This window comes from Pelobates fuscus, chromosome 7, assembly GCF_036172605.1.
Source record: "Pelobates fuscus isolate aPelFus1 chromosome 7, aPelFus1.pri, whole genome shotgun sequence".
Classification (NCBI taxonomy): domain Eukaryota; kingdom Metazoa; phylum Chordata; class Amphibia; order Anura; family Pelobatidae; genus Pelobates; species Pelobates fuscus.
Genome location: NC_086323.1, coordinates 53,392,317 through 53,416,199, shown reverse-complemented (window position 1 = coordinate 53,416,199; position 23,883 = coordinate 53,392,317). Strand labels below are relative to the sequence as shown.

Below are 23,883 nucleotides of genomic sequence, written 5' to 3'. Positions count from 1 at the left end.
ACTCAGATGGCTATTCGAGATCCTTCCTGGTTCATGGCTGCCTAAAATGCATCCAAACATTCAGTATCTCATCCCTCTGCATGGAGACACTGGAAAAAAAAAAAAGAATCTGGCATTTACTCAATGTACCCCCCCAAACATACTCGACAGGATATACCCAATTTGTCTGCAATGGGCATCAAATGACGAATGGGTTGACAAGCCAAAGCCAAATACTTGATTTAGGACTTTGCAAAAATAGGCTAAGAACCGCTGCTTAGGAGACAGCCCTCGTATGTTTCCTTGTGCATACTATGATTTAACATTTAAAACCATCAAACATTTAAGGACACAGAGTTTAAAAAAAAAAAAAAAGGCTTGTTAAGAAATGTATATAAATAATGTCAGAAAAAGTTGTTTTTTATATTTATTTATTTACATACTACATAGAAAATTACCTCTCTTCCTCAGTGGAGAACAGAATACCATTACATTTAGTTCACCAACACTTTACCCAATGCTATGTTTACCATAAACAATCATCACTTTGGTAAAAATATGACAACAGCTCTAGAGATGAGAATGATTGAACCTATTGAGAGAAGTACATATGCCAGGGAGACCAAATCCAAGCTAGCAGCATAATTCACTGGCTGTAGGGTTTGTCATGTTAGGTTTGCCTTGATGGAAAGCATTAAAAAAGGAATGACCGTTACATATGCAAAGTAAGCAAATGGTACAGAAGTTTTGATGGCTATAGATTCCAGTCATTTCAAACAGTAATATAGTTATGACACGGTAGGTGCCACTCCACTAATGCCTGGAATTCCAAACTCAAAGCTATTTTCAAGCACAATGTGACATCTTCAACTTGTCAAGTACACTGATTGACATGCTTAAAAAAGAGATGGTCAAGATTTAAAGAGACAGCAAAGCCCAATAGTAAAGGTGCTCTTCATTACATTACACATTAACGGCAATCTTAGTAATAATATACCGGTAGGTTGTTTTAAACACACAGTATACATAGAAACACAGTCCACATCTATGGATGAAGTGGCACTGAGGCATGAAAACTGTCCATGCTGCTGTACCCCAGCCTGATATTGCACTTTTAATCCTTATTCAATAAAGTTATTCTTTTTAACTCATATGTTTGCTATCAGTGGAACTCCGTGCTCTTTGGACAAACCATATTACACTTGAGCAACTTCCATTCTCAAAATAGTTTTCAGATGACAGTCTGAGTTTTGGAAGACACCCATGGATTCTACATGTATTTCTTATCTGTATGGAAAACTTGCTATCAGTATTTAATAAGTGAAAGCACACAAAGGAGGAGATTTACAGACATGTTGTGAAAAGTTTAAAAGGCAGGGAGTCGCTGGTTTTGCTGGTTTCCTTGGTAACTGCCCCACCTTTAGTACTTTGCACCGTTTCTCAAAATACAACACTTTGCAAAACATTCCCCAGTGTTCTTTCAAGTCTAGAAATGTATGTTCGAAGTGTCTGGAGCCTTTCTTTGACTATTGGCTACGCAGGCCAATGTGCTACATAAATACTAACTTTCAGATTTCACTTAAACTGCTTTAACCATCACAAGTAATATTACACTCTTAATAAGTCATTACATGCCAATTTTTAATTAAATAGACATTAATCAACAATATTTGTGTAGCGTGTCAGCTTTCATGGATATGTCAAGAATGCAGTGCCATGGATTAGCGGCTTAACAACCAAACAAAGCAACCATACAAAATTACATAAAAGATCTTTGTAAATTTTTCCCTTAGGGAAATCCAAAGTGGGCACATGCACATAAAATATAACCTTTAATTGCATAACCTATGGATGGATAATGTGAGCAGTAATGTTATATGTAAATATACTTTATGCAGACACCATCAATGATGTTTACAATATGAGGCAGAGAAAAATAACCCACGCCTAACATGCTTCAAGAATTCTAAATTTAAGGAGCTCATTATGAAAGGGAATCAATTTCAGCTGGGTCAAAAAACAATCAACTGAAAACATAATTTAATAATAAATATAAGCTTCCCACCAACAGTGTATTCAATTTAGGAATTCTACCTATTGGGACTTCAATTCCCATAAGCCTCTGCTAAGTATTAACACTATTATAAACTATTTTGTCAGGCAATCTGTAAGAGAACGCTACATTACTTTTTGACGGATTGATAGATTTGCTCTGGTAGAAAAGCAATGGTGTAATCCTGCAGATTTTAATTTGTGTGGTAGTTTATTGGCCGTGTAGGCCATAAACCCAACATTAATTATGTTTACTGTATTGACATAACTGCAATAGGGCTAACATTGTGATATTTGTGATCTTTTAAAATGTGGTTTGAGATGTACTGTGGCCCTCAAATTGTGGCCTTCACAGCCTTGTGGATGATATGAGCACTGCATATCATAAAAAATAGTGCGAGAAGGGCAGGTTATGCTGGAATCACTCCTAGATGAATCTTGCCAGGACTCGTGTCCGATATATTCTCATTCATGCATGCCATAAATATATAACTGCAACAAGATATAGAGAAAGTCAGCCCTCATAATTGATGGCTGCTATCAAAGGGGAGGGTGCTTGGTAAGGGAAAGGTGTCCCCACACCTCCTTGGCTTCTTCATAGACATATGGAAACAAAAGGAGTGAACTACAAGAAAGTTTAACAGAACATAGTAAAAATACTATTTAGCTGTCTGCATTCCCCCCATGACCACCTTGAATAAGTAGAAAACATTTCTATATTTTAGTGTCGCGCAGGTCCACTAAAGCTGACCGCACCCCTGATAGTCTCCTTGGCCGAGATGATCAGAATTGATGATCTCAGCTAATCCAATAGTTTACCATAGACTGTTGCTATATGAGGCAAAACGCTACGTTGGCCAATCAGTATCTCCTCATAGACATGCACTGACTAACTACATCTCTATGGGGAAAGTTCAGCGCCTCCATGCAGAGTGGGGTGATGCTGAAGGTCAGTGCTGCATGTTGTGCAGCACTGACCCAGGAAGCACAACATCTTAAGTGACTGTCACTGAAGGAGTCCCTAAGAAGCAATGCATAGCTGCATTTTCTCTGAAAAGGCAGAGTTTACATTAAAAAGCCTGCAGGGACATGTTGTAGACACTAAAACAGTACAATAAGCTGTTCAGGTGACCATGGTGCGTTTTAAACAAATAATTATTCTCCACTAAAAATAAATAAAACGTAGCATGACAGATCCCTTTAAAATACTTGTTTCAAAACATAATAGGGGATAACTTACAGCATATTCTTCTGGAGTGACCATGAGGACGTCGAACACAACCGCATCAAAGCTTTTCTTTAACTCAGAAGAGCCTTTGTCACTTAATGACTCAGAGCTGCTGCTCTTCTGTCAGGAAAACAAAATCATAAGAAATGTCAAAGGATAGAGGGAAAATTTTAAGAAAATAAAATATTTATTTATTTAAAAAAAAGGTAAAATAGAAATAAAAAAGTACATTTTATCTAACACATTTACAAAGCTTTTAACTGCTGATGTCCTGCTGTATTGTTTAAAGCCACTCATGTGGGAAAGTTTAATGAGATAAAGTAGTTATAGTGCACAGTGTATCCTTTTAAATGCAGACAATGCATAGTTCCAAAATCTGGGGTTCTATACATTTAATGCAACTGTATTTAAAAATGGTACTCCAAGCACCACAATCAGTACGGAGGGGCTGTAGTGGTTATGGTGCTTGAAGAGTTCCTTTAATTTTAGCCTGGCACCACGCCATAGTTTGGGGTATGAAAGTTAATTCAGGTATGATATCACTTTAGAAGTTGCAGCATGAATAACAACTACATGTATACTATTGCAGAAGAGTATCGGTCGCCTGTACAGGAAATCACTCAACTACATCACTTGGAATTTTTTAACTTAAATTTTATTCTGTTCTCATAGCAGCCTTTAATAAAATTCAGTCTTTAGAACATAGAACATGATTTTTATACTTGTCAAAAAATTTAAATCAAAATGATCTTGTTAAAATAAATGAAAATTATTATTTCGGAACTAATGCAAGAAAAAAAAAGAAAGAAAAAAAAGCCGTAACGTGAAAGAATATAATTACTCAAATGTTTAAAATTACATTGCTTCTTTCTGTAAGCTGCAGAAAGCAATTTTTCTCTTCCCTTTTAATGTTCTTTTATAAGTTACAGCAGTCTCCTGCTCACAATCTGCTCAGGAAATGACGAGGGCAAAATTGGTTTTCCCGGCCTACTTGAAAAAGAACACATGCAATTTCATACATCTCAAGTTAAGTCAATTTATGGAAACTTTTCCATTGAAATTTATGTATATTACAAAACGTTCTTTCATGTAGAAGGCACGTGTGCGTCCCAGCTGACGCATCCCATCTACGATCTAAATAGGGAGTGCTGTGTCCTATCTCATTACCTCTGATGCAGTTGCTGGTACAGCAGTGCTGCTCGATTGGCCATTCATAAAGTCCATCCTTTGGGCACCATCAGTGCTTACCCCCTCCTTGATATGACGATCATTTCATCTCCATGGGTGCACCATCCTAGATTTTAAATGGAGAATTAAAGTAAATACATACATTTCTAACTGGGATTACAAAGACTCAAAGAAAGTCAGAAACTAGAAGCAGAACCTATAACACATTCTATATAGAATACACACACACACAGACACACAGACACACAAAGGAACCAACGTGCACACAATTCACAGTTTGACCATTTTTAAGGTTAGATAAAATATGTAAAGTCCAAATTACAGAGATCTGCTCAAACCATATGGTCACGCAGTGTTAACAAAACACCAGGAACTGGTGGGTGCTATCCAAATTTTAGAGAGAAAATATTTTAATGCATTACTAAAGTGAATACAAACTGAAATGTAAAAGTCAGAAAATATGCTGGATAAAACCATCAAAACTGCTCAGTTGAGTACCTAAAACCAAGCCATATAAATCAAACACCCTCCCACCCCCGAAACAAACAAACAAAAAAAAAAAAGGGTTCACAAATAATACAATGTTAATAGTGAACTGTAAATTCATTCTGCACAATCCTAAATAACTTTACTGCTTCTTTGACTTTCTTCTCAACTTATTATTCGGAACATGCAATAGAATATAATTAAAATAAAATATACTATACATTTACATGAAGCTGCAAGATTGTAGGCAGTGTACGATCATTAAAGATATACAAAAGTGTGAAGCATTTGAAGGCAAGCTGACAAAATGATTCTGCTTGCAATAAACGGAAAGTTCTAACGGACTAGTTCTAGATACTTAACATGCAAGATAATCAACACATTAAATATACCATTAAATATATTCCAAATGGGGATGCATGGGTACAAATGTAAGCTGGACAGCAGCACCACCTGCTGGATGTCTGATGCAATACTCAGATCTGCAGTCACAATAGGATTTAGGCATACAGAATTTTGCCAATTTTAAGATTTATTTATTTTTCCCCATTTGTTCACCACACTTCATCAGAATTTAAGCTTTATTTGCACAACTTATAAGGACACCCCTAAAACAGAACAATTTGTGTAATAGACTAGAAATGATTAAACATGCAACACAACTTTTTATGTTTTATTAAAAAAAAAAATCTCTGTTACTTAGGATAAAATAGACGTATTCACATTCCAAGCTGTTCATAGATGAGCCCTCTTATTTAATTTTAGATTAAACGAGTAAACAGACCTAACTAGAAAAAAAAACTCTCACCAAATTCAAATAAAGCACTCACTGCATAACTAGTGGGGTAACTGCAGCCAGATATGGGATGGAAAAACATTGCACTTATTTAAAGGTGACATATTTCCTCCCAAACCTAACTAAGCAACGACAAGATAATAGAAGCCCACAATTATAAATAGAAGCCCACAATTCAGCATTAGATTAGAAACGATCCTATAGCTCAAATGGTTAAAAAATGATGTATCTATACACTACCTATTTTCTGAAAATTAACTATGAAAGAAAATAAACAATGTTAACCCCGACAAAGCTATTAATTGACAGCGAAAACTATCCATCTTAGTAGTCCTATTAAACTCTTCCTGTTTTTTGCTAAACGCGGCGTTGTGAGCCCCTTTCACCAACACACAGGTAGATATTACTCTCAGCTACTTCTGAGACAACCATTCATGTCCCAAGAACGTCTGTCTTAAAAAACCAGCATCAGAGGTTTGATCGTTTACTGGTGAGAGAGATGGACACTGCAACTGTGCAGACCACCAACTAAACTGTTTATTTGCAAACTACTTAGTCAATAACCAAATAGGTTTTACTCTCACCTATTCTTGGGACAGCCCATCATATCCTTAGAGTTGTAATCCGATAGGAATGTCTTCCTCCAATCTTGTCTGTGTCTGTAATACATAACTAGTATGGCATAGTGTCTGTCCTGATCCTCCACCACACCTATTGCGATCTTGCAAAGCCTGCATTTTTCATTTAGCCCTAGTTATTTGTGATGGGGTTTGCGATTCACCATTTACTTGATGTTCTGCACAATTGGAGTTTCTCTCTCGCTCAGCAGGTTAGGATTGAACCTCTAATGTTAGTTCTTTAACCCCTTAGTGACCAGATCATTTTACAATTGTCTTACCTTTAAAGGGAAACTCCAGTGCCAGGAAAATAATCCGTTTTCCAGGCACTGGAGGTACCCTCTCCCTCCCACTCACCAATCCCCGGTTACTGAAGGGGTGAAAACCCCTTCAGTAGGGGGCGGAGCCAAGCAACCAAGCGGCCCAGACGTGCCAGGCAAGAGCTCCCACACCTGGGAACAAAAAACGGGGCATCTTACCCAGCCATTGAGACCCACAAGCTGCAGACCACGACAATTGTGACCGGAAGGGGCTACCGCACAAACCGGTGCCTCTCTCTAACTCTAACTCAGCCTAGCGGATACGCCGAGGCTTGCAGCCTACCAGAAGCTGAGCCACGGAGAGACGGTCGCTCTCCGGGCACAACGGTCGCTCACCTGGGAACAAAAAACGGGGCATCTTACCCAGCCATTGAGACCCACAAGCTGCAGACCACGACAATTGTGACCGGAAGGGGCTACCGCACAAACCGGTGCCTCTCTCTAACTCTAACTCAGCCTAGCGGATACGCCGAGGCTTGCAGCCTACCAGAAGCTGAGCCACGGAGAGACGGTCGCTCTCCGGGCACAACAACGGTGACTGGGACACCGACAAATCCCACCCCACTGGTGGGGGATATCCCGGTCCACCTACCCAGACTGAGACGACCAAACTACAAAAAACCCTTGAGTATACAGCAGATAAGCGGAGACCACGAGGCCCGATCAAAATGGCCGACAGTGGTGCTACCCACTCAGACCGACAAACTCCCAGCAACTGGGCAGCAGACTTCAACGCCAGGTTCGAGGCTGTTTGCAACCGTTTCTGGACACGCCTGGAGCATGCCAGAAACATAGACCCATACCACCAACACTGGTCCATGCTGGGCCCAGCATACACAGGGAATGACAGCTTGGCAGAGGGGAGGACTCCAAAAAGCGCAAGAACAGAGTGCGGCAAACAGAGACCCAAACAGGCGCACTTCCCCACACAGGCACACAGGCCCACACGGCAACGGAACCACAAGGGGTGAAACTTACCCAAGCCACCTGTGCCAGCGGAAACACCTGTGGAGGCCCAAGTCTGCAGCCCGACGCAATCACAGGCGGAGACACCAGCCACAGACACGACAGCGGGGAGACCGAAGAAACGGGGGGACACCCACGCCGACAAGGATTGGCACCTGCCGCCCTGACCCTACGGGAAAAACCCTAGGACTCTTGAGACTCAACCCGTGGGAACAGAGCACTACTGTCCACGCAGTCCCCGGGCTGGAGGAACCACCCGCCACCACAAGGCTGCACAGCCCCCCAAAGAGAACTGAGCCCACCTGTGAGTAATGGCCCACGACGGGGCATCGGATGACCAACCAAAGCATGCACAAGCCGCACTAACCGCAGCCCCAAACCTCCCCCTGACTACAGGACTCTTGGCACAAAAGTAAATTAAAAACACAAAAGTAAATTGCCTAACTTCATATTGCAATACATACACTGTCATACTTGACTAGCACACTAAGCTGGATACCCTCTGCTTACCTAGGATACACGTCACAATTAACAAATGGGTACTAGCAGCACCATACGCTGGCCTCCCCACAACACGTAAACGGAATATACTACCTTAGGAACTACTCCTGATACGAATCCCAGTCTGATGTTAGTAACAATAGATGTTTGCATAGCATGTTTACCTACCACTAACACCGAAGCTTTAAAGACACAACTACTCACACCTATACATCTTAAAAATGTTGTGCACGTTATTTATTGGCCTCACTATGTAAAACGTTATGAACGCATTGGGGACTGCCTTTGGGGCACCTCAGGCATGCTTGTATATTTCTCCTGCACAACAAAAATAAAGAATATAAAAAAAAAAAAAAAAAAAAAAAAACTTCAGTCACTTACCTGAGGCAGTGGCGATGTCACTCGTCACTGTCTCCTCCTCTGCGCGGCTCCTCCCTCTGATTCCGTCGGCCGGCGGGCGAGACTGATCCCGCCCACAGGCCGGGGAGACCTAATGTGCATGCGCGGCAATGCCGGGCATGCGCATTAGGTCTCCCCATAGGAAAGCATTGAAAACGAATTTCAATGCTTTCCTATGGGGAAATGAGCAACGCAAATCTTTGCTAGAAATCAGGAAGTGACCTCTAGTGGCTGTCAAGTAGATAGCCACTAGAGGTGGAGTTAACCCTGCAAGGTAATTATTGCAGTATATTAAAAACTGCAATAATTACACTTGCAGGGTTAGGAGTAGTGGGAGTTGGCATCCAGACCACTCCAATGGGCAGAAGTGGTCTCTGGGTGCCTGGAGTGTCCCTTTAAGGATCAGGGCTGTTTTTACATTTCTTCGGTGTTTGTGTTTAGCTGTAATTTTCCTCTTACTCATCTACTGCACCCACACATTATATACCGTTTTTCTCGCCATTAAATGGTCTTTCTAAAGATAGTATTATTTTCATCATATCATATACTTTACTATAAAAATAATTATAAAATAATGAAGTTTTTTGTTTTAAATGTTTTTTTCTAACTTTGACTCCCAAAATCTGTTACGCATCTACAACTGCCAAAAAACACCCGTGCTAAATAGTTTCTAAATTTTGTCTTGAGTTTAGAAATACCCAATGTTAACATGTTCTTAGCTTTTTTTGGAAAGTTATAGAGCAATAAGTACTGGTAGCATTTTGCCATTTCCAAACCATTTTTTTTTTTTCTTCAAAATTAAAGGATCACTATAGTGTCAGGAAAACAAAGCGGTTTTCCTGACACTATAGTGCCCTGAGGGTGCCCCCACCCTCAGGGTCCACCTCCCGTGGCACTGAAGGGGTAAAAACCCCTTCAGCAGCTTACCTTATTCCAGCGCCGGGCTCCCTCGGCGCTGGTGACATCTCCTCCCCCTCCGACGTCAGCGGAGCCAAATGCGCATGCGCAGCAAGTGCCGCGCGTACATTCAAAGTGTCCAATAGAAAGCATTTCTCAATGCTTTCCTATGGACGCTCTGCGTGATGGAGGCACAATATGCCTCCAGCGTCGCAGATGCGCCTCTAGTGGCTGTCCGGAAGACAGACACTAGAGGCTGGCTAAACCCCAAATGTAAACATAGCCGTTTCTCTGAAACGGCTATGTTTGCATCTGAAGGGTTAAAACCTGAGGGACCTGGCACCCAGACCACTTCATTGAGCTGAAGTGGTCTGGGTGACTATAGTGTCCCTTTAACAAAACTTACATTGTAACACTGATAGTGGTCAGGAAACCCTGAATAACCATTGACATGTATATATTTTTTACAAGAAGACAACCAACCTTTTCATGCAACCATTTTACCACCAATCTATGACAAAATAAAAAAAAAAAAAAATTACAAAATTATTGGTTATTTTTTTGACACACATAGAAATTTAAGAATACATGTACTGAAAACTTTAAGGGTTACTGCCAAAGAACACCCCAATATGTGTTCAGCAACATCTCCCAGGTACAGTGATACCACCCATGTATAGGTATGTTGGGTGAGGACCCCGCGATCACATGGCCCGGGAGGTCCAGCTTGGGCAGTGGGGGTCTGCCTGAGCTCCCAGGCAGACCCCAGGATCGTGATCGCCGGCGGGGGATTGCCAGCAATCAGGTAAGTGCCTATTTGCTATTGGATGTACCAGGTACGTTTGAGGTCGGGAAGGGATTAAAGGAACAGTATAGGGCCTCTAAAATGTTAAAACCCACTGTCTAGCCGCCCCCCCCCCCCCCCCAGTCCTGTATACATAGTAAAATCTTACTTATATTCAAGTCTGCAACTGCTGCCTCTGGCCCTGATCTACCTGCTTGGCTGACATAATCAGAAGTGATTCTGTGAGCCAATCACAATGCTTTCCAATAGGATTGGCTGAGACTGACAAGGAGGCAGATCAGGGGCAGAGCAAGCACAAGTCAAACATGGCCCCGGCCAATCAGCATCTCTTCACAGAGATGCATTTAATCAATGTATATCGATGATAAAAGTTCAGTGTCTCCATGCAGAGAGTGGAGACACTGCGCAGCACTGCCTCAGGAAGCACCTCTGGCAGCCATCTGATGAGTGAGCAGTGAAGTTATCACTAAGCTGTAATGTAAACACTGCATTTTCTCTGAAAAGACCGTTTACTGCAAAAAGCCTGAAGGGAATGGTTCTTCTCACCAGAACAAATGCAATAAGCTTGTTCTGGTGACAATAGTGTCTCTTAAAGGTAGAAATTCTTGGGACATGAGTGGTTGTTCCCTAAGCAGCGGAGAGTAATATCTACCTGTGTGTTGGTGAGAGATGTTCACAATTTGGCATTTAGTAAAGACTGCACAATGGAAGTTTCTCTTTTTCCTAACAGGGAAGGAAGCTATTATAAGAGACTAAAAGGACTGCTAGGATTGATTGTTTTGGCTATCAATTAATCTCTTTATCTGTGTCAACAATAGAGGTGTATAACATTGCATATAAGAAACTGCAACATTGCATATTTGCACTTTAATTTCTTTGTATTCCTTGCATTTGAAACACTGTTAATGAGAGCTGCTAAAAAATAATCAAATCGGAAGTGAACAGTGTATAAAAATATGCACCACAGATATAGAAGATTAATTACAAATACAATTAATAGATCAGTTGTATTGCAAGCATGAGAGCTTTCCTTTTGCAGTGCAATGATGTCTACACGCTGTAATATATTACATCACTTGTGATCTGGATAAAGACTGATAAAGTCCATGCATTGAAACATTCCAGCTAAATCCAAATCGTTAGTAACTCCCTTGAGAATCTCATCTCAGATTGTGCCAATTTGAGTGAACTCACAGCTAACTTCAGTGACGGGATGAAGAGATTCTGAGCCAAGGAGACCCATCTCAGAACAAAGCTGCTCTGCAAACTGTGAAATCACCATACCACTCAGTCCCAAGTATGAGCCAAGGACTGTCAGGGTGTACCCTCAAAAATCTGAGTGTAGCAAATACACTCATAAATCCAGAAAAGTAAAATACACCACTGGCCTGTTTTGCAGTGAATGTCCTGTTAGTTATATCAGCTTGCTTAACTTAAAGGGACATTCTACTGCACAAATACAAAATAAATAAAAATCCAGATTTGCTAAACCACACCTAATTAAAAATATATATATATTATTGGGGGGTATATCTAAAATTAGCTTGCAAGCTTGTCTGCTGCCTTTGCAAGCTCTTCCCTTCTAACCCCGCCCAGACTTTCTGTGGCTGTCAAATCAGACTTTCCAATACAGCTCAATGAAAAGTCTTTACAAGGTATATGTTCTGGGCAATTGCTGCCTCTAGAGTTTAGCTCCACTGAGCTAACAAAAGCAGGGAGTAAAAGGATTTGTTCTCTGCTTGAAAGCCAGGGGGTTTGACCAGGTTAATTTATACAAGTGTACATTTCTATTGAAATCTGCACGCTTTGTAAAAATGAAGATAAGAGGACACACACTTCATACAAATCATTTCAGCAAGCTAAAGTGCTTTTGGGCTCTGGAGTGTCACTTTATTGCAAAGTTAAAGGGACACTATTGTCACCAGAACTACAGCTAAATGTAGTTGTCCTGGTGAGTATAATAGCACCCTTCAGGCATTTTCATGTAAACACTGCCTTTTCAGAGAAGGACAGTGTTTACATTGCTCTAGGGACACCTCCAAGTGGCCACTCCTTAGATGGCCACTGGATTGGCTTCCTGGCTCAGGGATGCACAGTAGGCAGCCCTGCCGTTCAGCGTCCCCACGTTCTGCATGGGGATGCTGAATTTTCCTCACAGAGATGCATCTCTATGAGAAGGTGCTGATTGGCCAAAATGGTGTTTGGCCCTGCCCCCTGTCTATTTTAGCATGCTTTCCCCATGGGAAAGCATTGAATTGGCTAAAAATCTGCAGTTTTGACCAAGGGGGCGGGGCCATCACCCGCGGAGAGCTGAAAAAAAGTAGAGTTTTAACCCATTCTGAGTGGGCTAAGGGGGTGGGGCAAGCCACCTAAATGGTGGTTTTTCACTATAGGGTCAGGAATAAATGTTTGTATCTATGTTTCTAAGTTAAGAAAAGTGAAATTGTTTATGTCTCCAAGTTACATATTAAACTCAAAACACTGTTTGATAGATTCAAGAGTTAATAATAATAATATAAATCAGCATTATATTGTATTACACTGGCCAGGTATATGTCACGATATGACGTTTAAGACTATTACAGATTTATGCAAACAAAACAATTTTTTTTGTAATAAAAACGAGCAGAGAAAATAGATTCTCTTTCTTCGTCAAGGTTACCAGAAAGTAAATTTTTTATAAGGTTTGTGCAAAGTCTACCTCTGTCAGACAATTGTAGGGACAAATCTAAACAGGCAGATGACTAGTACTGCAGACAAGAAACGACAGACAGGCAGACATACAGATATAATAGTCAGGTGTTAATGGGAGATGTCATAAGATCAGCAAAGCACCAATGAAAAAAAAGTAAATCATAAGCATTTGATACAAAAGACGCACAAAATAAATAAATGATTAAAACTCACAAGCCAGATGGTTAGACAAGTTTAGCAAAGCATCTAAAGAGTAGTTTTACATGTTGGTATCTATGATGTATCTTGACATTACATTAAAGGCTTGCTAAAAGCATCATGACCACTTCAGTGATTTGAAGTACTCAGTGCCTAGAAACTATATGTGCAGCATTTCGCTATAAAAACTAAGCTATAAGATGAGTCACTCTCTGGCGCGTCATTGTGAATTCTGTGCAACTTCGGTATCTAGTTGCTGGTTTAGTGTGCTTGTTCCTATTAAAATACAGGTTTCCCCCTTCATTTGCGATAAAACAAAAATAATTAAATGTTTTACTTACACTTACCTTTTGTAAGCACCCAGGCTCCCGCGACGCAGTTTACCTGTCCGTCTCCCACAATGTCATGGAGGAGGTTTGGCTGCCTCTGCTGATGTCCAATCCAATTAATCTCAGAGGAGAATTGTGGAATTGCGTGTCGAGAGCCAGGATCGCACACAAACTTCCCCTTAGGAAAGCACTGAGTCAATGCTAACTTATTGGGGTGCCTGCGTCACGTTACTGACAGAGTTCTAATCGGTCAGTGTCCCAGCTAATGGCTGTCAATATGACTGCTCATAAAGGAGGATTTAACCCTGCAATGTAAACATGGCAGTTTTTTTTATTTTAATTTAATTATTATTTTGGAATTGTCGTTTGCAGGGTTACAAGGCCTGAGCCACTACAACCAGGCCATTTTTAATTTAAGTGAAGTAGAATGGATTACTTTAGTGGTCCTATAAATAATGGTGAAAACATACAGAAGAGATAGGTGACTGATAAATGTGTAAAATCTGTTGCATGTTTAGACAATTGCTTTGTGAAATCCGTACACTCCTGACATTTACCGAGTCACAGATGAGATTTTAGGCACACTATTTATATCCTAGAAGATTTTAGCATATCCACTCTTTCTCTCTCTTACAGAATGTATGTAAACAAGTCACCCTGGAAATATTCCCAGAATTATTCAATGAATAATAAGCGTGAAATGTTAAGAATCCAAAGAAAATTTCAAATTTGAGGCGAGGGAAGTCAAAGTAAAAACAGTTAAAATGCAGTTATTTTCACCAACATTTAATTTTTTTTTTTTTTATTTATTCAGAATTCCAGACAATTCAAGAGAATTTCAAATTCCCTACTTTTTTCCCCCTAAATCATTTGTAGGGTTAACTTCTGCTCTGAACTCTGGATGATAATTTGCACTGCACTGCTCTAAAACTACAGTTAAACTGTAAGCACAAAGTGAATTTTAAATTCAAGGTAAAAATAGCCAAACCAGAGAAATTCACCAAGTCAGCTATGCTTTTAGTTCAGCTATTTTTGGCTTAAATTTGAAATTAACTTTGAATTTGCACGCTATGGAAAAGCCATAGAGTGTATACCAATTTGAGATTTTAAGAAAACGATAATTCAAGTAAGAAAGAGGTGATTTATTCATACTTCAGGTTTAGAATTAACTGTGACATGGTCTGTTTCAGGTAAGTTGTTTGATTTTGTTTATAGATTGATTAGTCAAACCGCCATATATTTTAACCTATAGTTTGCATTTGTGTTGCTACACACACCTGCACCAACATACTCCCACAATACACAGTGTTCAAGATTGAGTTTTAAACAGCACATCCCACCAGCATACAGAAGAGCAAACATCAGCAGTGGAAAGGGATGCACAACGTAAAAAAAAGAAATGTCAAATTTAAATATTCTATGCAAGGCCATATAAGTTAGCATGCCCCCTATGATGTAATGCACATACAAATTACCTATGGGTTGTGCGATTTCTCTTCTCCATTCTAAACCATTTTACTTCTTTACTTTTGTTTTATTTAAATGTTATGCCTGGCTGTCAGGTCTAAGCCAGAACATATCATGTAAAATAATGTAACTTTCACAGTGACGCACATCTTTGCACAGAATCTATCTTGTTAAAAAAAAAAAAAATTGTAGCTCTAAGATGAAACTAAAAATGACAGATCTGCCAATCTGTGCACATAGATTCGTTCACAAAACAGTGACCCAGGCCTTGTGTGTAAACTGCATATCACATATGGCATGATAAGTGGAACTACTGTTGAAGGTTTAACTATTTATGCCCTAATGCTCTTGATAAGAGAGCCTTTCCTGACAAACGGATCAAGTAAATGGTGCATCAAAGGAAGCTGTTCAAGATATATATGTTTCATTTATCTTTTGCATGGAGGGGTGGGCAATTTTACTCCATAGTTTCCCTTAAGATGTAATAACATTTCTACACAATGATCATATGATAAAAGCACTGCCAATTATTGTATTACACGTCAGAAAAAAAGAAATATCTATATTTTTTTTTAAATAAGTTTGCCTTTTATATTCCCACCAGCACAAAAGCAGTATGCATCACTGCCATAAACAAACACTACCAGACTCCTGGTACAAGCATTTAACACTAACAGATGTATAAAGAAACATAGCCACAAGGCACCATCTAATTACAGAGTAAGAAAAACATTTGGAGAACACAAAATCCATGCAGTAATTCATAGTCACTGAAGCAAAAACAAGTGAAGTGTCCTTTTTAAAACCGTTCCTTATATCCAATTTGGAAACAGAATGAGGTGCCAGAAACCTCTAGCTTTTGTGTAATTAAAACCCATTTCCTTAAGATTGTAAGCTCACTTGAGCAGTGTCACCACCTCTTCTCGAATTCCAAACTTGTTTTGTCAGTTCGCTGTGAGTTTTGTTGAGCTATTCAATGGCACTGCATGTTGGTACTTTATGAATATATTCTTATAATAACCAAGATCAATGCAGAATAAATCTTATATGGCCTGACAGTGACATGAAACAGTATCTAAAGGCAAGCTGAAACAAGGGGAGGTAGTGATGAAGCCCAGTGATTACAGTTCTATTTGAAAGGGACACTTCAATTATCAAAACAATGCATGCACGGAATCTTATAACTGCTGATAGATTTCTAAATCCGTACAGAACAGGGGATTTGCAGCATTGTGACTGTATACAGTACACAGCATGTCCAGAAAGTAGCAGCTGACAATCATCTGATCAACTCCACAGAAAAACAAATCTACAATAAGTTAAACTTCAAACAGAAAATAAATTGCTTGAAACTATCTGAAATTATTTGGTCAAGCATCAAACATAAATCATGCAGTAATAAATGGGGACAATTATATCCAAATACCAACACATAATAATAATAATAATAATAATAATAATAATAATAGTTCGGGTGATGGGAAGTCAGACTAGATGGGCTGTTGCATAAGGAAGAAAAGTCAAAAGAATCGTGATGCTTAATGATGTACCCTTTACGTTCGGTGGAAACCATATGTTCAATCATCAAGCATGAGTTTTTGGAGATTGCAAACACAAATGTATTCAACAGCAAAAATAAAAAGTCTCTTTAAAATAAGTAAATCTACATACAGTTATTGTGTATCAGTTCACAGCGTAACATAGCCAAGCACAGACTGCTATACAGTGGTGTGCTGGTGTTCATGTAAGTGGCTGAATGATCAAGGGAAAAGTACACATAACTATAGATAGTCATCTCTGCTGTAGGCATTGATCAATGACTGCATTCCTTCTGCCAGCTACACTTAACCCAGTGTCCATGTATGCAACAAGATCACTTTACTGCCTGCCTCTCTAAACTGGTTTAGAGATTAGAAAGGAGAAGAGAGAGAGGGGGGGAGAAAAACAGGGATAAAGAGAGGTCTCCACTTACTAACCCTAAGAGGCAAAGTCTGCTTCTAGCTCACATATTTGATGATGGAAAGTCATTTACAGGCAATTAAAAGACAAGGAAAACAATAAATATTAATATTCAGACAGTCTGAAACGAGAAAGACCAACAGTTCTCATGTTACTACAATCAGGCTTTATAGCCAGCTATTAAGGCAGATGAATATTTCTTGCTTTCAGAACAGTGGTAATTATCTTACATATGGTATTATGACTCCTGTATACTTACCTTATTTAGTTATGTCTAGCATTGTTATCTCACCCCTGTTGTAGATAAATATACCAATGTTTGATTTTGCTATGTAACAATGTTTGGATATTTGTGTGTTACAAATAAACAACATAAATTTTTTTTTTATATTAAACGCCTGCCCCTGCAAAACACAGACTACCAAGGTAATTCACCAATCTCCCAATTCTATTGCTTGATACATAAAATAAATGACTTTTAGTAATTGTAAAAGATACTATGGGGACTTTTGAAATTACACTTTACAATCTCACTTTAGTAAATAAAACTATGTAAGATTATTTTAAATTTAGGGACAAACTAGGACCATTTTCAAAAAGCAAGTTATGTTTCCCGCTTGGCTACTCTGGCTTTAAATTTGAAATTAACCTTGAATTCTCACTTTAGTGATAACCCAGGAAGACCCCCTCCACACTTTTTTTTTTTTTTTTTAATACAACTTGGGGTGGTGGATCATGTGTCATAATGCTGGCCTCATTCCATCCTTCTAAAAATATCTGCCTTTATTAAACTCTTATAACCTTTTGCCATTGCATATAACACTTCAATTTGTGCTTTAGAAGTAACTTGGTTTAACACGAGTCTGAGGCAAAAGTCATACGTGCAATGTGCAAACTGGCATTTAATTCTACAACAGAGAGCCTGGCAGATGATCATGAGAGATGTTTTGCACAGGCACCACATTAGCTGAGGATGCCCAGCCCTCTATTAAGTACTGGTCGTCCCTTTGATTATAAATAATACAGGCTGAGGCCAATAGGATTTGTAGTCCAACCACAAGATGTAAAACTGCAAGCATGCCATCAAGCCAATTTCTGTATTGTTAGAACATTCTTGAACGATAGCTCAAATAGAACCAGAAGTAAAACCTAAATGACAAATAAAACAAATAAAACAAACCCCACTAAAATAAATCTTCAAAAAAAAAACAAAATACAAACAAAAACACATTTTGACTTTAAATTGTACAATATACCCTGATGTTCGCCTGTTCAGTGAGCTCAGGATTACGTTTCCATGGCATTCAGACTCATTTGCAAGAACTAAGAAACAGCTTTTTTGGGGTTTTTTTTTAAGCATTGCTTATGAGTCCAGGGTAAGAGCTAATGCTGTATCTCATTCATACACAGAGATAGCAAGAGAGCCACTCTCTGTCACCATACATTAACCTTTATCATCTTTACAAATGACCCACACAGCCATGAGCATTCTCAGTGCACCCGTCATTCCCATGACAGACACTGCATTGCTCTGTACAGTAGGAGAATTCTCAGCATACTTGCGCTGACTTTATGTAAATGTTACACACAAGCTGCTTTATGTGACAGCGAGTGAGCTTAACGGCTGTTATGCAGGAATGTAAGCCTTGCAATGCAAACAATGAAATTACTAGATTTAAAAAAAGTAAAAAAATAATGCCCATGCTGTGTAGGTGGATTTTTATTTCCACGATTTTATTTTTAAAGTGGATAAAAGCAAAATTTCATCTACAACTGATTTCATACCCCCATGAGGAGTATTTTAGGAACTTGGAAACAAAAAAAATAAAATACTAAATACTAAGGAGACAGTACCAAAACCAATGAAATAACCCACAGCAATATGTGTCATTCAAAATCATCTAGAGAGCCATGTAATAATTACAAGAAGTACCCCAGCATTAAAGTATCATTTGGCAGCATGTGTCACAGATGTTAATGGGTCATCAATGCCAACTTTTAAACTTGGTCAAGTGTTCAAGATGAGCCTATATCACTACGGCTAAGAGAGAGGCAAAGAGTGGGTTCAGTTCCAGCTTAGATATCCATGTCCAATCATGTCAGTTGAGGGTTGCGGTGAATGTGTAACGAGCAATAGTAAAAGTTCACTATTTTAGACTTCCATTTCAAATTCACTCTGAGTTCACTCTGAATTCCTGGAAATTCTCACTTCAGTGAATAACTGTGGAGGGCTGCCATCAGACATTTTGGGGCCCCTTACAAAGCTCAAAGCCTGGTCCCACACAGTCCACCCACAGGGCTCACCCCTAGCCTGCCCACAAGAATGAAGTGTGTGTGTAGTGCAGTGTTTTCCAAACCAGTCCTCTTGGCCCACCAACAGTCTAGGTCAGCGTTTCCCAATTGGTGTTCGGCCGAAAAATTTGAAGAAAAAAAAAATGGCCGCATGCGGCGAGGGAGCAGTGAGCTCTGATCTCTGCTCAGCTCCCTCATGCGCACAGTATCGATGCCGGAGCCGGAATATGGCGTCACTCCTGCTCCGGCATCACTAGGAGACACTGCTCACCTGTCTGTCCCTCGCCGCCCGCCAAGCTGCAGCCATCCCCAGTGGACCCCAGGGACTTCATGCCAGCAGCCCCAGTGGACCCCAGAGACTCCATGCAAGCACTCCCAAAGGTAGGGGGGCTGGGTGGAGTAAAATGTAAAAAAAAAAAATAAAAAAAAAATGTATGTGCGTCTGTTAGGGAGTTTGTATGTGTTTGTGTGTTTGTCAGTGAGAGTGAATGTGTGCTTGTCAGTGAGTTTGTGTGTTTGGCAGTGAGAATGCATCTGTTCTTGTCAGTGAGAGTGTATGTGTGCATGTCAAAGAGTGTGTGAGTCAGTGTGTGTATCTGTGTCAAGGTTTGTGTTAGGGATCGACCGATATTGATTTTTTAGAGCCGATACTGATAATCTGTGAACTTTCAGGCCGATAGCCGATAACTTGCCGATATTCTGTACATTTACCATTTTGAAAAAATAAACTATTTCTAACGGTAAATGCACAAAATATACATGCCACATGTAGTGGATGAAGTTTATTTAGACAGAGGAGCTGTGTGTGTAGTGGATGCAGTGTGTATTTGTGTAGTGTGTATATATAGTGAATGCAGTGTGTATTTGTATAGTGTGTATATATAGTGAATGCAGTGTGTATTTGTATAGTGTGTATATATAGTGAATGCAGTGTGTATTTGTATAGTGTGTATATATAGTGAATGCAGTGTGTATTTGTATAGTGTGTATATATAGTGAATGCAGTGTGTATTTGTATAGTGTGTATATATAGTGAATGCAGTGTGTATTTGTATAGTGTGTATATATAGTGAATGCAGTGTGTATTTGTATAGTGTGTATATATAGTGAATGCAGTGTGTATTTGTATAGTGTGTATATATAGTGAATGCAGTGTGTATATATAGTGAATGCAGAGTGTGTTGGTGTAGTGTGTATATATAGTGAATGCAGAGTGTGTGTTTGTGTAGTGTGTATAGTGAATGCAGAGTGTGTGTTTGTGTAGTGTGTATAGTGAATGCAGAGTGTGTGTTTGTGTAGTGTGTATAGTGAATGCAGAGTGTGTGTTTGTGTAGTGTGTATAGTGAATGCAGAGTGTGTGTTTGTGTATAGTGTATAGTGAATGCAGAGTGTGTGTTTGTGTATAGTGTATAGTGAATGCAGAGTGTGTGTTTGTGTATAGTGTATAGTGAATGCAGAGTGTGTGTTTGTGTATAGTGTATAGTGAATGCAGAGTGTGTGTTTGTGTAGTGTGTATAGTGTATAGTGAATGCAGAGTGTGTGTTTGTGTAGTGTGTATAGTGTATAGTGAATGCAGAGTGTGTGTTTGTGTAGTGTGTATAGTGAATGCAGAGTGTGTGTTTGTGTAGTGTGTGTATAGTGAATGCAGAGTGTTTGTGTAGTGTGTGTATATAATGCAGTGTGTGTTTGTGTAGTGTGTGTATATAATGCAGTGCGTGTTTGTGTAGTGTGTGTATATAATGCAGTGTTTGTGTAGTGTGTGTATATAATGCAGTGCTTGTGTAGTGTGTGTATATAATGCAGTGTGTGTAGTGTGTGTATATAATGCAGTGTTTGTGTAGTGTGTGTATATAATGCAGTGTTTGTGTAGTGTGTGTATATAATGCAGTGTTTGTGTAGTGTGTGTATATAATGCAGTGTTTGTGTAGTGTGTGTATATAATGCAGTGTTTGTGTAGTGTGTGTATATAATGCAGTGTTTGTGTAGTGTGTGTATATAATGCAGTGTTTGTGTAGTGTGTGTATATAATGCAGTGTTTGTGTAGTGTGTGTATATAATGCAGTGTTTGTGGTGTGTGTGTATGTAATGCAGTGTTTGTGGTGTGTGTGTATGTAATGCAGTGTTTGTGGTGTGTGTGTATGTAATGCAGTGTTTGTGTAGTGTGTGTATGTAATGCAGTGTTTGTGTAGTGTGTGTATGTAATGCAGTGTTTGTGTAGTGTGTGTATATAATGCAGTGTTTGTGTAGTGTGTGTATATAATGCAGTGTTTGTGTAGTGTGTGTATATAATGCAGTGTTTGTGTAGTGTGTGTATATAATGCAGTGTTTGTGTAGTGTGTGTATATAATGCAGTGTTTGTGTAGTGTGTGTATGTAATGCAGTGTGTGTGTAGTGTGTGTATGTAATGCAGTGTGTGTGTATTTATGTAATGCAGTGTGTGTGTATTTATGTAATGCAGTGTGTGTGTATTTATGTAATGCAGTGTGTGTGTATTTATGTAATGCAGTGTGTGTGTGTGTATGTAATGCAGTGTGTGTGTGTGTATGTAATGCAGTGTGTGTGTGTGTATGTAATGCAGTGTGTGTGTGTGTATGTGTATGTATGTAATGCAGTGTGTGTGTGTGTATGTATGTAATGCCGTGTGTGTATGTATGTAATGCCGTGTGTGTATGTATGTAATGCCGTGTGTGTGTAGTGTGTATGTAATGCAGTGTGTGTGTAGTGTGTATGTAATGCAGTGTGTGTGTGTTTGTGCAGTGTGTGTATGTAATGCAGTGTGTGTGTGTGTGTGTGTGTGTGTGTGTTTGTGTAGTGATGTAATTTGTGTAAAATGGGGGGGGGGGGTTATTTTTTTATATTTCAATGGTATTTTTTTTTTGTTGAGGGGAAATATAGTATTCCCTGGTGGTCCGGTGGCTTGTTAAGTACTGGGGGGGGGGGGGGGGGGGGGCGCGGCAGCAAGCCAATTGCCCAGTTCTCTTTGCCACCTGTTGACGTTTAAATGTTTTACTAGATCAAGCCTGCTATGTCTTTTTTGCCATCATTTACTCTCACCTTCTTCTCATGCTAACTTAGCTTTATATAAAGGCTCCCATGCCAGACATTGCTATAATTAGCCTGTATCCCATAAATGCTGACCCAGCGCAGATTCACACTCAAAATGAACCTTAAACTATACCTAACCTGTGATATTGTAGATTAGACCTGTCGATAGTATTTACAAGGCAGATTTCCCATTTAGGCACAATTAAGACCAACTGTGAGACTGCATTTAGCTTGGTGTAACATGCTTCAGCTATCTCGCCTTAACGACCCAAAACGACAGAAACAAATATTGATGTCTCTTGGTATATTAACTCCTTAAAAATGTGCATGTAAGACAGGACAGCTCACATGATAATTACTATGTCTCCCTTACGTGTTTTAACCTATGTCTAACAACATATTGGCACCAACACATTCCACAAGCATGTAGGCTTAGCCGGTCGAGGCTGGGATCACGGAGATCTAAACGCGGCCTACTAGGGCTGAAGCAGAGGAGAGGCGGCTGCTCTCCTCGGCGCAAAAGCCCACAAGCGAATTATCAGCATACCCCCCCCCCCCTGGACCAGTGGGGGACATCCCGGTTCCCACAGGACGTACTGACCTGTTGGGAAAGCTAGCAAACTGGCAGCAGAGCATAGAGGGGCAACAGACCCACAACAACCGGCCAAAATGGCCACCCAGCCTACACCTGGAAAGAGGAGCACTCACATTAAGACACACGTGTCCCCTATGAAAATCTTTGACCTGCTTTGTGCAGGCCTCAAGGAGGCTCTACTCAACCGGGGGGCAACCCACCGACAAGCTGAAACAAGGGTGGCTTCGTGGATACGTCCAGCAGCGAGGCGCAGCCACTATATGCAGATACCTCGAGCCTCCAAGATGGCCGTTCGGCAAAGCAGATACCGCCGGGCCTTGAGGCAGGGCACGGCACCAAAACGCTCGGGCACAAGCTCACACCAGAACACAAGAAGCACCGGGATTATAAACCAAGCGACACACACACACACACCCCTCCTACCTGACCGAAACCCCGGCGACCAGCGCAACTTGAAACACATCACCCCAGTTGAAGCAACATCACAAGAGGCCACGCGGCAGCACAACACAGGGGGAACTACCGGAGCAGACTTCCGAGCCGGAGAAACCGAGCCCGGCGGCCGCAAAGACGGGACTAAAAATTACAGCACACCGGACCCACCGACGCGGGGTATAGGCTGAAGCGCCCACCACGTTGCCTCGCAGGTATTCCTGGCCTAACTGTTCCAAACTCTTGCAACAGCGGAATACCTGGACTTAGACGACTAAAAATGGCCAAATGTGAACTATGCCCCCAGGCCATCACAAACTTGATGTCCAGTTACCCATCAATACAACAGCATGCATTTATGTTTAGACTGCGTAGTGGAGTTACACTATACTGTAGGCAAGACATAGCAAAGATACTTGTTTATATTGCACCATAGCCTACACAAGAATAACACAACCTGCAGACACATCACTCACGACCCAGCAACTGTTAAATTGCAAATCACAATGCCACACTACACCAACACTAGCAAAACCAACCCAGCAACGTTAAGCGTTGATCACCTTACTATATTATTCCAACGATTTCACTGTTTAGCCAAGCCTGTTATAACTATATAAAAATGTGCAATGTCTCAT

General features: G+C 40.1%; 1 protein-coding gene across 6 annotated transcripts in view; it reads right to left on the bottom strand.

The window, feature by feature from the left end:
• The window catches only part of RALGPS2 (Ral GEF with PH domain and SH3 binding motif 2), a 199,989-nt gene that overhangs the window by 130,425 nt on the left and 45,681 nt on the right, over nucleotides 1–23,883 (bottom strand). For all 6 annotated transcript variants that reach the window (XM_063428270.1, XM_063428273.1, XM_063428272.1 and 3 more), the window contains exons 2-3: nucleotides 4,427–4,553; nucleotides 3,272–3,379 (exon numbers count right to left, since the gene is read on the bottom strand). In XM_063428270.1, the coding sequence (XP_063284340.1) occupies nucleotides 3,272–3,379; nucleotides 4,427–4,483 (165 nt within the window). In that variant the 5' untranslated portion in view covers nucleotides 4,484–4,553. The remainder of the gene's footprint in view (nucleotides 1–3,271; nucleotides 3,380–4,426; nucleotides 4,554–23,883) is intronic.